This window comes from Xyrauchen texanus, chromosome 40 (genome assembly GCF_025860055.1).
Source record: "Xyrauchen texanus isolate HMW12.3.18 chromosome 40, RBS_HiC_50CHRs, whole genome shotgun sequence".
NCBI lineage: Eukaryota > Metazoa > Chordata > Actinopteri > Cypriniformes > Catostomidae > Xyrauchen > Xyrauchen texanus.
This window is the reverse complement of record NC_068315.1, coordinates 27,922,933-27,945,153: the sequence shown is the minus strand read 5'-3', so window position 1 is coordinate 27,945,153 and position 22,221 is coordinate 27,922,933. Positions and strand designations below refer to the sequence as shown.

Genomic DNA, 22,221 nt, shown 5'->3' with positions numbered 1-22,221 from the left:
ATTTAGTTTTCGTTCAGATTTTGATAACAATAACAACACTGGTTATAATTAGCCTCCACATGCAAGCGAGTGTTGAACGGAGAACAACACTGCTGATCATACTACAGACACCTGTTTGTTCCTACACAAAGGCCACTCTAGAGTGAACCTGATCTCCTTTGGAGGGTGTTAATAGAAACCTTTGCTGCAACAAAGATTCCCTTCGACACTCTCTAGACTTCAAAAAGAGCAAACCCTAATGACTACTGGACCGGAATGAAACATCTTAAATACTTAAATACTACAAGCATTAAAGGGTATTTTACCCAAAAATGAAACTTCTCTCATCATTTACTCAGACTCAAGCCATCCCAGGTGTGTATGACTTACTTTCTTCTGCTGAACATAAATTAAGATTTTTAGAAGAATATATCAGCTCTGAAGGCTTTCACTAGGCAAGTGAAAGAGCACCAAAATTTTGAAGATCCAAAATGCACATAAAAGCATCATAAAAGGATGCATTAAGGTTAAATCTATTCAGAAGTGATATGATGTGTGGGTGAGAAACAGATCAATATTTGAGTCCTTTTTTCCTATAAATTAACCTCCCTTTCCAGTAGGTGGCGATATGCACGAAGAATGTGAATTGCCAAAAAGAAAAGAAGAAAGTGAAAGCGCAGACTGATAGTAAAAAAGGACTTAAATGTTGAGCTGTTTCTCACCCACACAATGGTTGCTTACTGGTCCAAATCAAAAGAGCCCAGTCCTAAGTCTATGAGATTTTGGTACCTACATATTCTATACAAGTCTATCGATTTGTTTTGCTTGTTTCATTTACTTAGAAAAGAAATAAAACATATAAATAAAACATCTCTCCTCAACAAGCTACAAGTTTGTATCATCCATGTCCATAGTACCAACATTATGGGACAGGTTACTGCCAAACTTGAATACTTAGGGTTAAGTGTTTTTTGTAATGCCAAATAAAATTTGTGCTACGGACATGAATAATACCATAAATCATGTGGCTTGTTGTGCTAATAATTTTCAGAGTGATTGGACAGTTTTCACCTGTCTAGTATAAAACAGGCAAAGTTTTCCTGTAGGTTTCCATTGGAGGAACCACACCAAGGGTCAGAATATCTCACAGTATATTTAAAAGCACTTTAAAATTTCGATTTAAAACATCATGTGAATGCTTTAGTCCAACTGTTATCATGCCAGTATGATTATTGCGAAGTCCAGTATTGGATAACTTTACTTTTAATAGTAACTCGTTTGAATATTGCGTAACTCCTTAAAAAAAAGTAAATTTTTTAAAAAGCTTAATTAATTAAAAAGTAAAATTTTATTTTACTTTTGCATTATTTTTGTCTTTTTTCTCACAGCCACTTTCTCTTCTGCTATGCTATGCATTATGTATAAGCCATGCATTGCATACAAGAGACATTAAAGGTCATGCTAGCTACTGTACAACACTCATATCAAAACAACATAGTAAACAAACAGATATTTAGAAAGTAGGTCTTCACATCATTTTTATAATAAATAATATGCATGAATTGTTATTCCATCAACATGGCAGCCAATATGAATAATGAAGAATAAGCACTGTCTTACCTAAAGCAGCAAAGTCCAACACTTGAACCTGCATCATATATGTCATCATGTGCTGTACCCATCGACAAGGTCAGAGTCAACTTAAGATGTTTTTCAGAAGTCAGGATAAAATTCAGTGGGTAATGCCAGTGTAACATGTTCAAGGGATAAGTCTGATGTGTAAATAAATATTTTTCACTTAAGTCATCTCAGTGCACGCTTGTTTTGAATTGATCTATGGTGAGTACCGACACCACATCTTCAAAGGCACATGTTGATACAACTTGAATGGAATAGTTTTTAATGCTACCAAAATGTCAAATGGTTTGTTTCATGAATCAAACTACTTGTTTATTATAAAACATTTTTTTTTTATATTTTTAGAAACTAAGGCATTTTCTCTGCATACACAATCGATGCAGAACGTTGCTCAGAGCGACTGATCCAGAGTCTTTTCTCATCCCATTCTCACAGTTACATGGATCTGTAACACGGAGAAGTTCGGCTGCATAATTCAGTGAATTGAGCAAGTATTTCACCCTGTGTATCGTGTCATAGCCATTGGAAGACTAGTCGTACAATTAATCTGCCTAAACGCGTTTGCTGATTTTTTTAATGCAGTGTATTAACACATGAATCAATCGTGTTTCACTTAAACAAACGTTGACCTCATATTATGCTAAAACACGTAATGCGCATGTATGTTAGCGAGATAATTGACAGGCGATGTCTGTATCCAAAAGGTGATTGACTCTTTTACCTGCAAGGCAGGACTTCCTTTCTACATCTATTGACTGCTGGATGGTAGAGCTTCTTGGTTCGGAATTCCAGTTTCTCCCATTCATTTAAACAGAAGTGACTCGTCTCTGCTACATAGTCTCTGGCCTCACACTCTATAGAACTACATGCCCATAATGCACTAAGTCTCCTCCCCAAAGTTAGCACACTTTTACTCCTGATTTCGCACAATACAGGTACAGTAGATGTGTAGAAAAAAAATCAATGTGTTACTTTATTTAAAATCGTCCAACATGTGAACGTCAATTAGGCCATAACTGGCTTCGCAGTTGTGAGCATGTTAAAGGTGCTGTAACTGATTTGTTTTTAATGGAATGGCATGCAGAAAACCTTCCTACTACACAAATATATGTCTGAAATGATTGTCCAGCAGTGTGTCCGGGAGCCGGAGAGCAAGTTTTTCCTCTATCTCTTTCTTTGTCGCCCCGCCTCGCTCTTTCCCTCACCCCTGTCCCTCCCCTCGTCTCTCCCAGGGCTCCAAAAAGCAGAGGAAGTTGACAGGGAGGTCAACACCCCAGGAAGGGAGGGGAGCGTATCATGCCGGGGGTTACCCTGGCCTGAGTCAGGGGATGGAGGAGTGTGACGAGGAGGGCGTTTCTGAATTGGGCTAATCAGCCGGGAGGGGAATAAAGACTAGCCGGAGGCGCCAGACGCATGTGGCCACGTTGTATGTGTGTCTGTGTTTGTGTTTGTTTTAAGTTTCTGATTAAAGTTTACGGTGACTGTTAAGCTGGTTCACGCCACCTCCTTGCCCGTCCTTGAATGGTTACACTCTGTTACTGCCTTTACACTGAAATTGAAAATTCATCACATTAAAATGTTGACATGTCCTAGTGTGATTTATTAAACCGCTAAAGGCTGCAATCTTACACTGGACGATCTGTGTATTTAAATGTATGTATTAAATGTATGTATTTACTGACCGCTCATCCACTAGAAACTCCGCAGACATTGAGAATCATTGACGTTGTATCAGATGACAGAGCAGAGCACTAATCTACTGTCATAAATTTATATAATTAAATCACAACATTTGCGCATTAATCTCAACTCAACTTTATTTAAATAGCATTAAAAACAACAGAGTTGACCAAAGTGCTTCACAGTAATAACATTTAAAACATAACATTTTAAAATGACCACATACACAAACACACCAAAACTGTGTCCTACATTTCATCAAAGGCCAGAATAAAGAAATGAGACACTGAGACACTGGGCCGTGTCGCGAACAGTTTATCTGGCAAAGTGAAGCTTCCGGCAAAAAAACACACATTATAATTCTATAGTAACATTTTATATTCAACAATATTTGTTAAAAAATAACAAAATGCTATTAATGAGAGAGTGCAACAGAAATTCATCTTACAAACTATGTCTTTACCCAAACACACATTGATAAACCTATAATAATGATATTATAAATATTTTAGAGCTGTCGAGACGGATTTCGCTGGAAATTGCATACATATGTCAATCACCAGTGCGTGTTGATGTCATATCCATACAGAGTGAAGATAAGATCGGCGAGTGTGGGTGTAGCCGAGGCTGAAAGCTTGTTGTCACAATGAATGAGAAAAATTGACCATGGATCATTCCAAAATGGCAAACCTCCAGGGAATCATTTTGTAAAAACAAAGAAACCGCGAACAGAGCACAGTCTACAAGCAAAAAGGGAAAGTGACAGAGTCTGTAATAAAACCCGAATCAACATCGGCTTGGCTTTTCAGAGGTGGCGACAACTGAAAGGATTTAAAAGCATCCCACAGATGGCTTTTTTCTTTCTCAACAGGTAAGATATTTTATTGATATAGTTTATGTGTGTGAAAAGAAATACAATAATTATACTGTAATCAGTGCAGAACTTTTCATTTCCTAGCACATGTGTGTATTTTCTTTTTCATTTATAAATAAATCCTTTTGTCCTAGGCTTACCAAGGACATGTGAGTCTTGAAATTATGTTCACCACTGGTTGGTAACAATGACAATCTATAAAATGAGTTACTACCTTGATATATTTGGCCAGAATATCCTGCAGTTATTAAAAACTTTACAACCTTTGACCTTATCAGACTAGCAATCATTATGTCTAATGTTAACAAATGTTGCCTAACTTTTGTAACATAACTTATTTCAAAACATCAATGTTTCCAATAAGTCAAAACAACAGCAGATTTGAATTGTAACATGATAAATGTTTATCATTATCACTATATTTTAAATAGCTTTTAGCAGTTTAGTAATCATACAAGGTCATATCATGATTTCTATCTTAATTCAATAAATCACGCAGCCTTAATGGATACCATACCAATGTCGCAGAGGTCAAAGTCTGCAGGACTTAAAGTTTGATGGTTTTTTACTTTTTGTCACATTAGAGACACAAAGTTAATTTCCCGATGTACACTGGACAAATTTCTAAGAATAGAAATAATATTATTTTCTAATGTCTGGACTCTATCTGCAGGGGGTTATGATTATACATACTAATGGTGTGATAAACTGCTAATGAATACTTTCTATGAGAATTTAAATGTTATGTATAGACCGCAAATGTTGGACTAATTGCACAGAGATGATGACCAAAAATATTTGTTAACGTATCATGTCATGTTTACTTGGACAGACAGATGAAGACTTTCGCTAAACTACACAAAAATCCGCTGTAGCTCGATTTTAACTGCATAATAAATGTCCTGATAGAGATTTGGGGGTGAGATCTTTTGACTAGCAACCACCAACCAAAACACAAAAAAAAACACTCAGAACACTTTACATCCTAATCACATAGCAATGCTCTGGAAGAACACCCAAGCATAGTGAAAGCAAGTGTTACACAAGCAAGCATCACTCAAATTTTCTTCAGAAATATTTAAAAATCAAGTTCCTCCTTTAATTCGATTCAGACCACATAAGCTTATTAGCTTATTGTTCAGCACTCATCCATTTACAATTATGTAACCTTCAAGTCTGTTGTGAGAGATGTCTGCTAAGGCAGAATAACTGTAAAACGATCCTCTCTGGCTCTATTGCACAGGCTGTCTGGACTAATGCCAGGTGACATGGTGTCTGTGTGGGGCAGTGAGTCAGTGACCCTGGGATTCACAGCCTTATATTAAATACACAAGCATTATATTCCTCTCCAGCAAGAGCTGTGGGAAAATAAAGACACTGGGCCAAAATTCAGTCTGGCCCTCCTCAAATGGACATTCTCACCATTTTTGGGCTTTTAGGACAAAGTGCGAGATAAAGATGTTCTGCAAATTAAGTGACACCAAAAAAAATGTAATCGGTACTCTGAGCTTTATTAGCTGTTTGGGCAGCAAAGTTGGTTCCAATCTGTAGTTTCAGAATGTTTTTAGAGTTTTTGTTTTTGCAAAATGAGCCAGAGGCAATGGTGCACATGGTTAATTTTTACCTCATACAGATGTCTCATGTTTATTTTAGGAGATGGGAGCATCACACACCTGAAGTCCATTTCACATGCTACTCCTTTGGCCTGTTTTTTTTTTTTTTCATTCAAATGCAAACAGCTTGTACAGATTGAACTTGACCATGTAAAAAGGTATTAAAATCCTGCTTAGCCCTTTAAGGTTAGAAATTTGAACAAATGCAAATATTTTTCTTTCACTCTGACATTTTGCAAATCAAACAGGTGCAAAGACGGTTGACGTGTGCTGTGCTTGAATTTGTTGGCAAGCCAGATTGAAGGATGCGAGGACTGAGGAAGACTCCTCTGCTTCGCTCACACCCCACAATACTCAATGGTGGATTGAAGAGTTTTTTCATTAGATCATAACCTGCTTCAGCGGCACCTCTAAGAGACGTCCTCATAAATCATCATTCAGTACACGTCTTCTGCTGTGTTCTCTTCATGATAATAGATAAAAGCTTTTAAACCACACAGTGATCAAGCAAAATAATTATTATGCACAAAAGATGATTATCTGCATTATCTTAACAAAAGAATCCAATATATTACACCTAATTGAGGTGTTGGAGATTATTTTTCAATCATGCAAAGACTAGATTCCTAAAATCACTGCTTCAAAGTGTCATATCATATATTTTATTATTATTCAATAGTTTTATGTGCCAATTCAATGTTGTAATTTTTTATTTGTATTTGCTGTTTTTATTTTTATTTTCAAATTCACTTAACAGTTGCACGAGGGAGGTCTTTCAGTGTAAAAAAAAAACGTTATTTATTCACTAACCATCCGCTATCTAGCTTAAGCAGGTGAAGTCAGGGTCCAATATGGTTTTTAACTACCACATCCTTCCAAAACAGCCTTTTTAAAAACCTTACAAATTATGGAATCTATCCTGCTATTAAGGGTGAAATTTATGAATACTGAATTTGCCATTGTTGACGTGTAAATGTGGGCAGTCATGCATGCAATTCTGATGTCAGAAACCAGCAGATCGACAGTGTTGTTGCAGCTTAGTTTCAACAAGAGACGTTTTGAGTTCTAGAAGTTATAGTATGTTTTCACAGTACAATGAACTCTTATCTTAAAGGAAAATTGTATTCCTTGAAGGAACTAGTCGCTTGATTGGACAAACTTTCAATGGTTTGTACCATACATTTTTTTTTAAAAGATATTCAATAGTAATGCTTAAAGCATATTGTAAACAAGATGTCCTTGAGTATAACTTTATATTCATCTTTGTTTGAAGAGTTATGTCCATGAAACAGTTGGTACTTTTGGATGAATGCAAATCGAGCAGAAAGTCTACACACATTTTCTGCTTATGTCCTTTGTGTTTACCCATTGCTGCTGTGCCGTTATTTGAATGAACTGACCTTTGGTTGCATACCAATCTCGATTATTGTGGTATCATTTATTTCAGATTTATGCACCATTAAAATTGTCATGACATGCTTTTTTATTATTTTAATATGTTTCTTGAGGTTCACTTATTATAAAAAGTAATATTTGCAAAATATTATCATTTTCCACCCTCATTCTGACACTCTTTCAGTAACGCTCAATTTTGGAGCTGCTTCTCATATAGACTTGTCAGTAAACGCCCACTGTTATGATTGGCTGTCTGCTTTTGACTGACCATGGCAGTGCTTCCCAAAAGCATTGTAAGCCTAAGTAGATCATAGAAACACGATCAAATTAAGCTTGCAATGCTTTTTGTAAATGCAGCCCTGCTCACTCCTTGCATCTCACTGCTCCACACTACTGGGCGGGGCTACGGGAGTGAGCAGGTAAAGTAGGCATTGGTTCTCGTGGAGGTGGTCAGATTCAAATGTCTACCACATTGTGGCATTACAACATGGAGGAAGTAGAGAATGAGTCCTTTTGGCAGCTTGGTTCCAACATGCTCTTTTTGCAGTGAGTAGGAATTTTTGGGTTCTGAAACTTGCAGAATGTTTTTATATTTCTACGACCTCTTAATTTCTTTTTTTTTTTTTTTTCATTTTCTCCCCAATTTGGAATGCCCTACTCCCACTACTTAGTAGGTCCTCATGGTGGCACAGTTACTCACCTCAATCAGGTGGCGGAGGACAAGTCTCTGTTGCCTCCACTTCCTCTTGTCAATCTTATCACGTGGCTTGTTGTGCATGCCACCACGGAGACTCACAGCATGTGGAGGCTTATGCTAATCTCCGCGATCCATGCACAACTTACCACACGTCCCATTGAGAGCGAGAACCACTAATTGTGACCATGAGGAGGTTACCCCAAGTACCTCTACCCTCCCTAGCAATCAGGCCAATTTGGTTGCTTAGGAGACCTGGCTGGAGTCACTCAGCACACCCTGGATTCGAACTTGCGACTCCAGGGGTGGTAGTCAGCGTAAATACTCGCTGAGCTACCCAGGCCTCCGAGCTCTTGATTATTAAAAGATCAAGGAAAATGTGATTCCTCATGTCATGACCCTTTTAAATATTACATTAAAGTCCAAACTGTGGTAGTCCACTGTACATGTCCGTCAGATGGCCCCTTTCTGTTTAACTTTCTTTTTCTTCTAAATTTCTAATATTAAAAAATATTAAATATTAAATTTCAATATTTTGCATCACAGCCATGAACCATGATTTGCTTCTTGGTATTGCCAGTCAATTGCAGGATGTATTAGTGAGAAGGACAATCTTATTCTAAAAAGCATTTGATTAAACAAAAATTTGGATAGTGGAGTAGAAGAGGAGTCATCAATATGTTTTATTCGTTTCCCTATAAATAATTTGTAATATTTTAAATGTGTACATTTAATCAAAATGTATTTTATATACTATAGCATACAAATGACCTCAAAGCAATCAGACATGGACTAAAAGCTCCAGTACAAAACTCCAATGATGGTGTCTTTTAGCTGCAAAATAATAACAATTATTGGGTTTCTATACTATACCTTTCAGCATAGCTCGATCTGTGGAGCCTAAAGTGAAGCTGGGGAAAGAACTTCGGGCCCCGACAGTAGCTGTTGCCTCCAGCAGGGCCCCGCTGAGGTGACCCGCAATGCTGGTTCTGGGAGAACAGGCCCTGAATCTAATCTGATGCGGGGAGGCCGGTGGCCATGACACCGCTTGGGCTAGCAGCTTCCTGGATGGGTGCAGGAGACAGGCCTCAGGACTCACGGCAGGAATAACATGGTCAATCTGTAGAAAAGATAAGACATAGGGGCATATAAACTAACTTGACTATACATGTAATGACCTATTGTGAAACATGTAGTGGCCCCGTAAAGTTTTTGAAAACTTTTGAGAGATTTTTTGTGGATGTATGACATCAGTTCCCCACAAGTTCACCCAGGTGTCCTAGTAGAGTAATCACAGTTTTTTTAATGACTTTAACTATGGACATTTTACACTAACATTTGAAAACCAGAAAGTGTCCAAACACTTTTTGTCTTCATTTTGAACAATGTATGATTTTTTTTTATTATTATTTGGAGTCCAACAAACTTCTTTTTGTGAAATGTTTTCTAGGAAAACTGTGTTTGTGCCACTTTAAAAAAAAAAATGCCATTGGTATGATAGTGCATTATATAACGCAAAGGCATTCATAATTGATTTTGTGTGTGTGTGTGTGTTTTAAGTGTCCAAATACTTTTGGGGGCCAACATATACAGTACTTGTTTTAGTACAGCAATGTCTACCAAAAACAGTGGAGAAAAAAAAGTGTGTGTATATATATATAAGCATTTTGTAAAGGACTGACAACCTCAATTACATCTCACTTTCGTTCCATAATTTTTTTCATACAATGACAGTGAACGGTGATTGATGCTGTCATTTGGCTTTACATCTCCATTTGTGTTCCTTGAAGGAAACTAAGTCATAAGGGTGACATGAGAGCAAGTAAATGATAAAAATTAGAATTTTTAGTAAATTAATAATAATAATAATACCCAACAAGGAGGTATGTGTCAGAAAAAGATTTGATGCATTTCTGCAGTGGTTCAGTTTGTTTTTGTAACTCTTAGTTCAATAAGCATGTCAAAATCTCTCCCTAACTAGTCTCTGCTGGACGGTATGCATTATAAAAGCAGAAATGGAAAAGATCTTCACATTAGGGCTGAAACGATTAGTTGACATTATAGACAACGTTGACAATAAAAAAAACTCTCATTGTCGAATAGTCGTTTGTTCTCATTTAACGTAAAATGAGATCACATTAAACTGTAATGATGAGGTGTGAGAGCAGCACTGCAGTTCGCTCAAGACTGAGGAGAAGAAGATTTACACAGCTCACAGTCCTGATGCATTCTAAACTTTCAAACAGCTTCAGGTGATGTAGATCGCAAAGTACAATGGAATTATACAAAAATACCAAATAAGTAAATACAGAAGCACTCTCGTTGTGGAATAAGTTGAGTCAGAGCTCTTTAAAGGAAACACCCTGGTGTTGCATCTTAAATGCAGTTATATTTAATGTGTTATAGCTTTATTAAAGTTCAAATAATACAGAAACAGATCGTGTAAATAACTACAAACTCCGAAACTGCCATTTCCCTGTGCGGTCAGTGCCTCTTCAGTTACATGAATGTCCCGATCTAAGGGGGAGAGATTGAAACTGCATCCGGCTGATGCACATTCTGTCGCTGGGACACGCATCCCTCAACTGCGCACACTTAATGCAGCTAGATTATAACGTAATGGCTCGCAATTTATTGAATCATAATATATGTTAATGTGCATTTCTTATCATGAAGAAAACTGGCAATACACAGCTTTATTAATAAGAGAGTATTTTTTTGTGAGTTAAAGATGGATTGAAGTGAACAGAAAGGTGAAAGAGGGTAGTCTTCACCCCATTATCCACTACAACAAAATACGTTTTTGATTTGCTTTTTTTTTAGCTTGTTTTCCAATATAAATATCTAAATATCATTTACTTTAGCAACTGTACTGCAAAAGAAAACATTTTATCTGATAATATTGAATTTTAAAAATACAAATATTTTTAAATATCTAAAAATCCTTTTAAAAAAAGATGGATTCACCTGAGAAGCAACATATAAGATATTTAAAAGTAAATTTTGTCTTTACTGCACTCGCAGATGTATAACCAAGTGAACAAAATACACTTATATTTAAGATGTGTTCTCTTAAAGCAAGTCTAAATTTCTTATGTTGCTTCTCAAGTAAATGTATCTTGTTTAAGGATTTTTAGACATTTTTAAATGGAAAACCAGACAAAAACACTTGATTACAATAGGTTTTTTTTGCAGTGAATGTCTTTACAAAACTTTCCCTTAAATTCAGTGAATGTCATTTAGAGGTATTTTTAAAAGATGATTTTGTCTTTATTGTTAGTAAGCACGTTTAATACTACCTTTTGAGTTTGGGCACAAGTTAAATAATCGGTCAAGAGCTAATGATTAATCGTTCCAATAATCGACGAATAGTTGAATAATCGTTCCAATAATCGTTAGATTAATCGATTATCAAAATAATCGTTAGTTGCAGCCCTACTTCCCATCCAACTTCTTTTTGTGAAAGCGCACTGATTTCGTCCTATCTGTGACGTAGCGCACATTTCTTCTCTCTGCAGAAAGCAGCTATTATTTAATCATTACTGAACTCAGGCAGCATCTCAGCCAGCTGCTTCCAGGAAAGTCATTACAGCTGTTATCTGTGCCCTTCCTCAGAAACGATTGACCCTGCTTCAATGCCAACTTTCTCTTCAACGGAGGTGGCTCTGATGAACAATAAGCCACTCACAATGGATAAATGGATTCAGAAGGAGCGCGGCGTGACATAGGCCACTGCCTGATGTTCAGAGGTAAACTGAAACAGCCATATCAAGAGAGACGTCAATGGGGCTTGAGGGCATTTCACTAAGGTTGTGTTTTGAATGTAAAAATAAAATCAGAAAGAAACACATATTTCTCATGATGATATTCAAGTTGATTTTGCTGCCAAAGCAAAAGAGCAATTAAGTTTCTGAAAGACTGTGTCATTACACTAGCTACTCACTACCTAGTATGACAAAAAAGCAAAAATGTCGTCAGAGTTTCTAAGATGATTAATTTGCATTAAACTATCTGCTTCAATGAATCGATACAAAACTGACACAATGTTTTGTTTATGACTTAGAAATCACTCAAAAAAAGATCCTATGAAGATTTTTATGTATTACATTTTTTTTCTGAAAAAAATATTATTATTATTATTATTATTATTGATGTTTACTAGCATCTAATTGTATACTGGTACATATAAATGAAAATTATTTAATATATATAAAATAATTATTTTATACACTTCACTCCATGTCGAGAATAAAGGAGCATATTGCCACAGCAACAAGAATAAAAGATGTTAATGTGTTAAACAAGTCAACTGCTCTTTTCCTCATTTTCTCACTTCAATTAAAAAGATGGCAACCAAATAAATTGAATAAAGATGAAGAGTTATGTAATGAACCAATGCTCTTTAGAAATGGTCAGGAACAGTGTTTAAGAGAAACCATTTTTATAAAGAAAGTACATTTTATACTTTGTATAAAAGCAAAGGCAAACTTTTTTAAATTGCAGTCGACCAAAAACATCTGTCGGGAAGAAACTAGAAGCCATCATGCCACATCCTGAGTTGAAAGATGTGTGCACGAAGAAAGGAAGATACCAATATCAGGTAAAAAGAAGTATGGCAGAGAGACTTGTGCTGTATGTAATGCTTTGTGCAAAAGTATGATGCTTTTTGCAAAGATGTTAGAAATTGTATCACATACACTGACTATATAAGAGGCTTAGAAAGCACACGACATGCAGACTAATGAGCATAGACCGAGAACAGGACTGCAAGAGAAGAACGCTTCAAGTGATTAAACTAACAGCCTGCAAGCAAGCTACGCTCGACATACACATTAGAAAGATACACCAACACTGACTGAGGGCACGCTCCAAATTTTATTTCAGAAGTCTGGTCCATAGTACTCGCAGTATTGCACTGCTAAATAGGTATATTCAGCTTTTTGCTCACAGATGATAAATAAAGGACTGAGGCCCACCATTGTTGGATTTCTCTAACTTTGATCATTTAGTCTCCAGCCTATTCCTAACATTTACTATGAATTAAAAATTCAATAAAATGGTATTATCAAGTATTGGTTGTAAGAAATATCTTCATAAAAATATCCTGACACACTTAACATTGGACAAAGTTGCTTCCAAGTCACGATAAGACGTAGACAGTGAGAGTGCAACCCCAAACTAGAATAAAAACCTTTGAACAAAGCCTAATTCATGAAAAGTTAAGTTTGAATTAATTTTTCTTATTACTACTATCTTCAGTACTTGTGAAAAACAGTTCCTTTCATTACTTACAAAAAGTACTGTTCATTAAAGAGTAAAATTATCCATTGGGAAGGAGTGGGACAAAACATCAGCCCAGCAGAAGGGCAAAGGTGACACCAGAATAGAAATATTAATACTTCTGCCCAGCTGAAAAAAAATCATAATTACGTTAGATCCATATGCTTATACACTGTCACTGATTACATATATTTTAAGCATTTTAAATGAATATTCTAGGTTTTAAAATAGTATAGTTGCTGATTACATTTTTCTAAACTATGTTTTTCAAAAATATGTGTTTATCCAGTAAATAATGTTTGCCATGGTATAAATGTACTGGTGAAATCAGACATTACATTTGGCATTATCAAGACAATCAAATATCAGGACCCTTAGCATTATTATACATTAAATTCAGTATTATATACAGTGCAGAAAAGTCTCATCCCATTGCTCATTGTATTACATGCACTCACATGATGAGAAATGATCTAAAACACTTTAAACTGCACACTTTTTCCTCTGAGACATCAAGGTGACATCAATGAAAGATGCGCAATTGATTACATTGAAACTGAAAGCGCGGTATGATGTTGCACGAGTTTAATCAAAGTGATTGACTGTTTCTGAAACTTTCAAATGTAGTCCTAAGTAAACAATGTCTCCTTATCTGAGAAGAGATTTTGCAGAACTGGCAGTCTTAAGAAGCCCCTCCCTGAGCTGCAGAGTGTAGTTCTTTATAAATACTCTTTAATGGGATGGGTTTCCTGCTCTGCTCATGATAAAAGCTCAGTCTGCCTTTGTTAGATGTCAAACTGGACCTTAGAGAATTAAATCGCTCAATCTGCCCGTTCACCAGCCGCCTGACACAGATAATTTTTTGGTTATAAAATCTCCTCCACTCCTCTCTGAAGTGGCTATTATGCAATCACTTGAGCTTAATCAATTCTCTATAGGCTGAATCTACACGGTTAGTTTGGCCAAATGTGAGCTGAAAAATCATGTCAGGCCAGGCCTAAAAACAGAAAACCAACATCACCAAAAATACAGGGCTTGATCAAGGGCTTTAAGGAGAAGTTACCCCTAAAAAATATAATAATTCTGTCATCACTTACAGTACTTATCCTCATATTTTTCCAATCCTGTATTACTTTTTCCTCTTCAGAAGATTACAAGATGTGAATTTCGGAAATATAAAAAAACATTTATTCTAAAAATATTTAGAAATGAACAGAATTTCCGGAATACAATGAAAAAGTGAATAGTGAGGCCTAACAGTCTGCTTACTTTTTCTTTTTGTGTTCCATTGAAGAAACTCATACAGGTTTGGAACAACTTGAGGGTGAGTAAATTATATTCTTTCTTTTTATTGAAAAATCCCTTTAATACATTTTTACTGGTAAACTATTCCAATATATTCATACAACACTCTTCCAATCTGATGTAAATAGACACATTATTTATTTTTATATAAATCACTAAATTTGTGAGTTGTCTTTGTCATGTTAAAATACAGTTCTCTCTCATTTCCCAGCTTAATATGCAGAGACAACTACAGGTAAACCATTCATTGGTTGATTTCCCCAAAAAGTGTAGGAATTGTGGACCTGTGGCACTATCAATACATTCCTCTGTTTGAGCAGACTGTCCAGCCCAACACTGCAACATTGACTTAAGTCTATGGCATGCATTTGGAGCGAGATTATCTGTTTGTTTGACCAATGGAAGGGAAGTGGTTTTAAAAAACGGGCATTATTTTTGCAATCCCTTCTGGTGCCGAAATTAATGTATTTTCCGAAAATAAAGTCACACCTAAATATATAGTTGAAATCAGAAGTTTACATACTGTTAGGGGTGTGTGTTTTTTTTTTTTTTTATCTCTTGTTTTGTAGGTCGTAGTGGAGATGAGGAACACCTGGTTCAAATTAGGAGGTGGAGATATAGGTTTCGGTTTCGTGCATGAAGGGGGCAGCAGGGAAATGACATCATCCGTGGCTCGCCTCTTGTTCGCCTGATAGTGGGATCCGACGTCGGTCGGCACTTTGGAAGATCTCGCATAACATTAATTATTGTACCTTGTGAATCCCCTAGATTTACCAATAAAATGCATTGGTTATATTGATCTTTTTGGTTTTGGGTTTTCCTATGTTGTTGCGGCCACGAGTTGGCCGTAACAATACATTTAGGTTGAAGTCATTTAAACCAATTTTTTAATTACTCCACAGATTTCATTTTAACATCTATAGTTTTGGCAAGTCATTTAGGACATTATCTTTGTGCATGACACAAGTACTTTATCTACACAATAAAGCAAGACACCTTGATTTCAAACTTTGAACTTTATTTTTTATTTATTGAAAAAAAAAAAAAAAAAAAATGAAACTTCAACTAAAATGTGTGCTGTTCAGGGCAACATCTCTTTGGAAACTAACCTACTTCCTCCGCACATTCTCTACCAGTCGAGTACTTCGTTGTCTGGAAAAAATACATCATGTGTGTGAATAAGTTTGCTTTGTTCCCTCCTTCACGATATATATATATATATATATATGTATGTCGCAATATCCAATTACATCGGCAACCCCCCGGGCTGAGGGTTCGGTGAATATTCTTTCTTAGAAAAACTAAAATCAAATACATTTCTAAATTCAAATTGCACTCCAAATGAAAGTGATCATAAAAATAATATATATATATATATATATATATATATATATAAATATATAAAAGTAACACTGCCTTTCAAATTACCATCAGACAAGAATCCATCTAAACATGCAGGTGGAAAATTACTTACACAAATGAAGATATAAAAACAATTATAAAATACAAAAATAATAATTATAATGAGGATAATAATCACTGCAATATAAATCATTGAGGTGAATGTGTTTTTTTTTTATTATTTTATGTTTTAATCACATATTTATAGGCTGCAGAGTTGTGGTCGCAATGAACTGCTCTGTGGAAATAAAGTGAACTGAATGTCCATGAGATATTTCACCCAAATTCAACCAAAAATGTGTATCTTCTTACACAAAAAAGAAAAAATATAACTTTTCTGCTTTTTTGTGTGAGTGTTGGGTGGGGTTATAATCTGGACATTTCCTTCAGAGAGATTTTGAGAGATGTATTACTTGGATAATGACTTCTGGAACAATACTTGGCTTTAAGTGCATATTTCAAATTAAGACCACTTCAATGTAACATAAGATTTTCTCCAAGGCTTTATTTATGCAAAATCATCATGGCTACTCTTGAACCTGTGCCTGACATTTTGGCATGCTTCAGTGACACCACTGAAGTAATGCTTTGCTCTAGAAATCCTTTCAAAGTTTGACATGTTTTCCAGTCCTTTCACTGAAATAAACTCTCTCTCATTGGTGTGGCTTCCAGCTGACCAGAGCACTAGCAGGTGCATGAGTCACCTCTACTGCCCTGTGAAAAGGAAGGTGCTGACAGTCTCTGGGCAGAACTTAGCTTTTGGTTTTTGTAACATTTCACGATATGCCAATTTTAATCATATCATTATCCCGTAACTGGAACTGAAGATAAAACCGCAATGTTATATGTTCACCCAAATAAAAAAATTATATAATCCTTTACTCACCCTAATGTTGTTCCAATACTGTAAGACTTCTTCTGTGGAACACAAGAGGAGAAATTCTGTAGAATGTTGATGCTGCTCTTTCCATTTAATGACAGTGAATAGTGACTGAGGCTGTCATCTCCTTTTATGTTACACAGAAAAAATTATTTGGTTTTGAAACAACATGAGGCCAAGTAAATGATGACCGAATTCTCCTTTTAATAATTTTTTACTTTTTCTCCCCAATTTGACGTGCCCAATTCCCAAAATCCTCGTAGTGTAGTGACTCAATCCGGGTGGCGGAGGACGAATCTCAGTTGCCTCAATGTCTGAGACCGTCAATCCATGCATCTTATCACGTGGCTTGTTGAGCACGTTACCGAGGAAATCTAGCATGTGTGGAGGGTTTGTGCTATTCTCCAGAGCATCCACGCACAACTCACCACGCCCCCCACGAGAGCGAGAACCACATTATAGTGACCACGAGGAGGTTAACTCAACGTGACTCTACCCACCCTAGCAACCGGGCCAAATGGTTGCTTAGGAAGCCTCACTGGAGTCACTCAGCACGCCCTGGATTTGAACTTGCGATTCCAGGTGTGGTAGTCAGTGTCTTTATTTGCTGAGCTTCCCTGGCCCCCCGAATTCTCATATTTGATTGAACTATACCTTCAATAATAGTTCACTATGAAAATATTCACATTTCATCATAGCATGAGTCTCCCAAAGCAATGCCTCACTTATGTGTCTGTGCTCTCTCAGTTCTCTGTAAACCGATATAGAAGCATTTGACAGGGATAAGCAGAAACGCTGACCCTCTCTTGATGTTCAGGGCTCTCTATAGCCACTAATCCAGCAGGTGCATTGTGGAGAGCAGTGATTATTTGGTTGGATGGCCAGTGCAGGGGCTGAAACTCTAGCCGAGAGGGTCAGTGTCTCAGATTGGCACTAATATACGGCAGACATACAGAAATGGCAGGAATACCTCATATAGCAGCTGAGTACAGTACTCGGCACGTCCAGTCCCTGCTGGCTACACACACATACCAACAACAGCTTTGCAAAATATTGTTGCGTAATGTTTACATTTGAGTCAGTTACGCCAAGCAGGCTAAAAAAAACTATTAACAATCAGTTGATACAACAATAAATTGATGAATAATACATGAAAGGAATGGTTAATTGCAAACATTAATAATTATGTTCTTGTTATTACCCAAAAATAAAATATTGTTATATATTTATCCTTATAGTATGCTTACTTTTTCAGGGAACATACATTTTTTTAAGAGTCATCATTTAGCTCCATCCCAACGACCAAATATACTGTAATAAGCAAAAGTAATTTGTAGTCTGTAAAGCTTCAAAAAGGGCAAGAAACCCACCATTAAAGCACCATAAATGAAGTCCATATGATTTGTGCGCTATATTCCACGTTTTCTGAAGCCTTACAATAGCTGTATGTGAGGAACAGACTAAACTAAGTATTTATTAACTGAAAAATTTCCATTTCAACTCCAATTTCACTCTCCATTCCACTTATTCAAACTGGCAAGTCATGTTCTGTTAAGATACAGGTACATGCAAGACCCAATGCCATTTGGCATCTGCAAACCTGCTAAAATGCATACATTTTGAATCTGAACATAAATGACAATTCATGCTTTCGTTGGAATATTATCAGTGAATAACAACTTCAGTTTTAGTCGATCCCTAACACAAAGCTAGTATATGGCTTTAGAACAAGAGTAATATAGAAAACAAATCAAATGGACTAGTTTTATGTTGTTTTGTTGTGGTCAATGTGGGCAGTCTTGAGCCAAAAGAGCTCTGTAAAGGTTTCGTTTCACTGAAAAAACAAAGTAAAGGTTGGAAAACATGAGGGTGAGCAAATAATGACAGACTTTTCATTTTTGTATGAACCATCCTTTTAAGTTGAAATCAATTCACTGTTGTCATGACATGCAAGACATAAAAAGGGGCACATATACTCAAAGATAAGATGTTTTAGTCTTGCACACATCTAAACCTAATCGACCAGCTTACTGAACATTTCATTTGCATGACAGAGCTCAATTTGCACATTAATCATACTGTCTTTTTGGCTGTTCTGTACCCACTCTGTAAAAAGCCCATGAAAGCATTGACACCTGGCACACATCTAAAAAGCCCACCTGGCACACATCTAATGCATGTATTTACTCTGCAGTCCATCATTTCCCGTAATGCGCTTCAACTGTAACCTTGTGCATTAATCTACCACTAATGAAGCGCAAACTGTCAGCGATGCAAGTGACTGGAAGTGGATTTGATTTTTTCACCCAAGCATTCGTCGTCAGAGCTGGCCTTGGGCGTAATGACTCATCACAGACCCTCTGGGGTTGATACGGGGTGACCTGAGGATACTTCTACCACAGTGCAAGGTCTCTTGTGACCCAAACGCAGCAGCTGTCACAGACAGACAGGCAGAAGAGGTTCAGAGTGAGTTTGTAGGGAAGTGGCACAAGCAGGGTGGTCTAGGGTTACAGCTGAGAGTAACAAATCTGATTTAGTGTTTGGGAGTGTCCATTTAACTATAGGGATGTGGCTGGCTTTACCACCAAAGAGGGGTGCATTCCCCACAATTAAAATGAGTGGCTGACCAATAAAATGTTTTTCAATAGACAATTATTGAACTACTACAATTATATTTGTTTTTATTAATTTAGTAAAAAACAAAAAAATAGAAGAAAAAGAAGTTGTTTCGAGAAACAAATATATACATAATAGCTAAATATAATAGAGCACAACAGTCTGGTTGCGGGAGTAAAAGTTCTGTTGAAGCCATCAGTCAATCAGCTTCATTTGTAAGAAATTGTTTTTAATAGTGTAATTTCTGTCAAGAACTACACTACCCATAATTCTAAAGAGCGATCTACCAATCAGAGAATCTCATCTAGCGTCAGCCTTGCTAAACTCTGAATATTTGGCAATAAACTCAAAATATATTGTTACTATACTTATAATCAACTACTTTAAATCAAGATCTAATCTTCTATTAGATTACGTCAATCTAAACACTTTGCGGTATTGTTTTTCACTCCCTCATGAAGTAGTGCACAGTCTTGAAGCTTTGTCTTTTTGTCTGGTTTTTAAATACTTTTTTCTGTTCAAATCAAAGTCTGTAATGTTGTGATTTAAGTTGTTTGGTTTGGTTCATATCTTAGGTTCCTTAAGGCCTTTTCACAGCAAACGCAAACTTTCGACATGATTTCTTGCCGTAATTAACATTTTTATGATAACAATGGATTCCTAACGAAGCCTTCACACCTGAAATGAACTCGTGCATTTCGTTTTTTAACGGTGAACGTGTCTCAATTTTTATGCCCCGACCAATCAAATTTGAGCTGTGAATCACATGTCAGGAGCTTCTGCAGTTCCCAAAACCAGCAGAACAGGTGGCACTAAAGCACAGAAAGCTGTTTTGACCACCGACATTAAATGCTGAAGCAGTAAGGACATGCGTTTCATTTGCATCAAATGCCTTAAAAACGCAAATGCCTTAAAGCAGCAGTTTTTTCTCCTATGGGTTCTCTTAACATGTAAATGATATTGCTGCATCACTGCTTTGCATCCCCTTTAAAAAGCTCTCTGCACTTACATGTATTGTCTTCATAATTTATTCCATACTGCTGTATTTTCCCCCTTTGCATTTAATATCACGTGAGTTCTTTATATTTCTAATACAACATATATTGCCGAATATTTGCCTTTGTATGACCTTTTTAATAAACAACTGTACGGCTCTTAAGTGTTTTTGTTTGCCAAATATTATTATAATTAATGATGTGACTATGTCTTTGTATCAAAATGCCTTTGTAAACCAAAAACGGTGTTGTCTCCTCAAAATCGTTATTTCTGTGCAGTTGTTAATAGTTGTTAACAGCTGTCTTTGGCAAGTATTAGCATCTAATAATGGGTCAGACTGAAGATGGTTCATTGGGTGAGGTGTTGTATTTCTTGCATTATATAAACTCTTTGCTAGTTTAAATGCCATCACGTTAAATTAGTAACATGTTTTAAGCAAATGTAGATATACATGCAATGAGATACAATCAGTAGTTCAAACTGACAACATCTGTTACAACAGTCATAATATGTGTGCATTGCACAGTGAATAAAAATGTTTTACTTAAAATACAGTTGAAGAAGTTGAAATACACCAAATACATTAAAACTCCTGACATATAATCATAGAAAACATTCCCTGTCTTAGGTCAGTTAGGATCACTACTTTATTTTAAGAATGCGAAATGTCAGAATAATAGTAGAGAGAATGATTGATTTATTTCAGTTTTATTTCTTTCATCACATTCCAAGTGGATCAGAAGTTTACAAACACTTTGTTGGTATTTGGTAGCATTGTCTTTAAATTGTTTAACTTGAGTCAAATGTTTTGGGTAGCCTTCCCCAAGCTTTTCACAATAAGTTGTTGGAATTGTGGCCCATTCCTTCAGACAGAACTGGTGTAACTGAGTCAGGTTTGTAGGCCTCCTTATTCGCACACACCTTTTCAGTTCTGTCCACAAATTTTCTATTGGATTGGGGTCAGTGCTTTGAGATGGCCACTCCTATACCTTGACTTTGTTATCCTTAAGCTATTTTGTCACAACTTTGGAGGTATGCTTTGGGTCATTGTCCATACAGAAGACACATTTGCAACCAAGCTTTAACATCCTGGCTGATGTCTTGAGATGTTGCTTTAATATATACACATCATTTTGCTTCCTCATGATGCCATCTATTTTGTGATGTGCACCAGTCCCTCCTGCAGCGAAGCACCCCCACAACATGATGCTTCCACCCCCATGCTTCACGGTTGGGATGGTGTTCTTCGGGTTGCAAGCCTCACTCTTTTTCCTCCAAACATAACGATTTCAATTTTTGTTTCATTAGACCAGAGGACATTTCTTTGTAAGATCTTTGTCCCCATGTACACTTGCAAACTGTAGTCTGGCTTTTTATGGTGGTTTTGGAGCAGTGGCTTCTTCCTTGCTCAGCAGCTTTCAGGTTATGTGGATATTGGACTAATTTTATTGTGGATATAGATACTTGTCTACATGTTTCCTCCAGCATATTCACAAGGTCCTTTGCTGTTATGGGATTTATTCGCACTTTTCACACCAAACTACGTTCATCTCTAGGAGACAGAATGCGTCTCCTTCCAGAGTGGCATGATGGCTGCGTGGCGCCATGGTGTTTATACTTGCATACTATTGTTTGTACAGATGAACATGGTATCTTCAGGCATCTGGACATTGCTCCGAGGATGAACCAGACATGTGGAGGCCCACAAATATTTTTTTCTGTGGTCTTGGCTGATTTCTTTTGATTTTCCCATGATGTCAGTATACCTACTATCAGAACTAACTGGCTAATTGTCTAAAGGCTTGACATAATTTTCCAGAAATTTTCCAAGCTGCTTAAAGGCACAGTTAACTTAGTGTATGTAAACTTC

At 36.5% G+C, this 22,221-nt stretch overlaps 1 protein-coding gene across 3 annotated transcripts in view; it reads right to left on the bottom strand.

Moving 5' to 3' along the window:
- Nucleotides 1-22,221, bottom strand: part of LOC127633305 (1-phosphatidylinositol 4,5-bisphosphate phosphodiesterase epsilon-1-like) — a 160,336-nt gene that overhangs the window by 58,164 nt on the left and 79,951 nt on the right. For all 3 annotated transcript variants that reach the window (XM_052112320.1, XM_052112321.1, XM_052112323.1), the window contains one exon: nt 8,747-8,993. In XM_052112320.1, the coding sequence (XP_051968280.1) occupies nt 8,747-8,993 (247 nt within the window). The remainder of the gene's footprint in view (nt 1-8,746; nt 8,994-22,221) is intronic.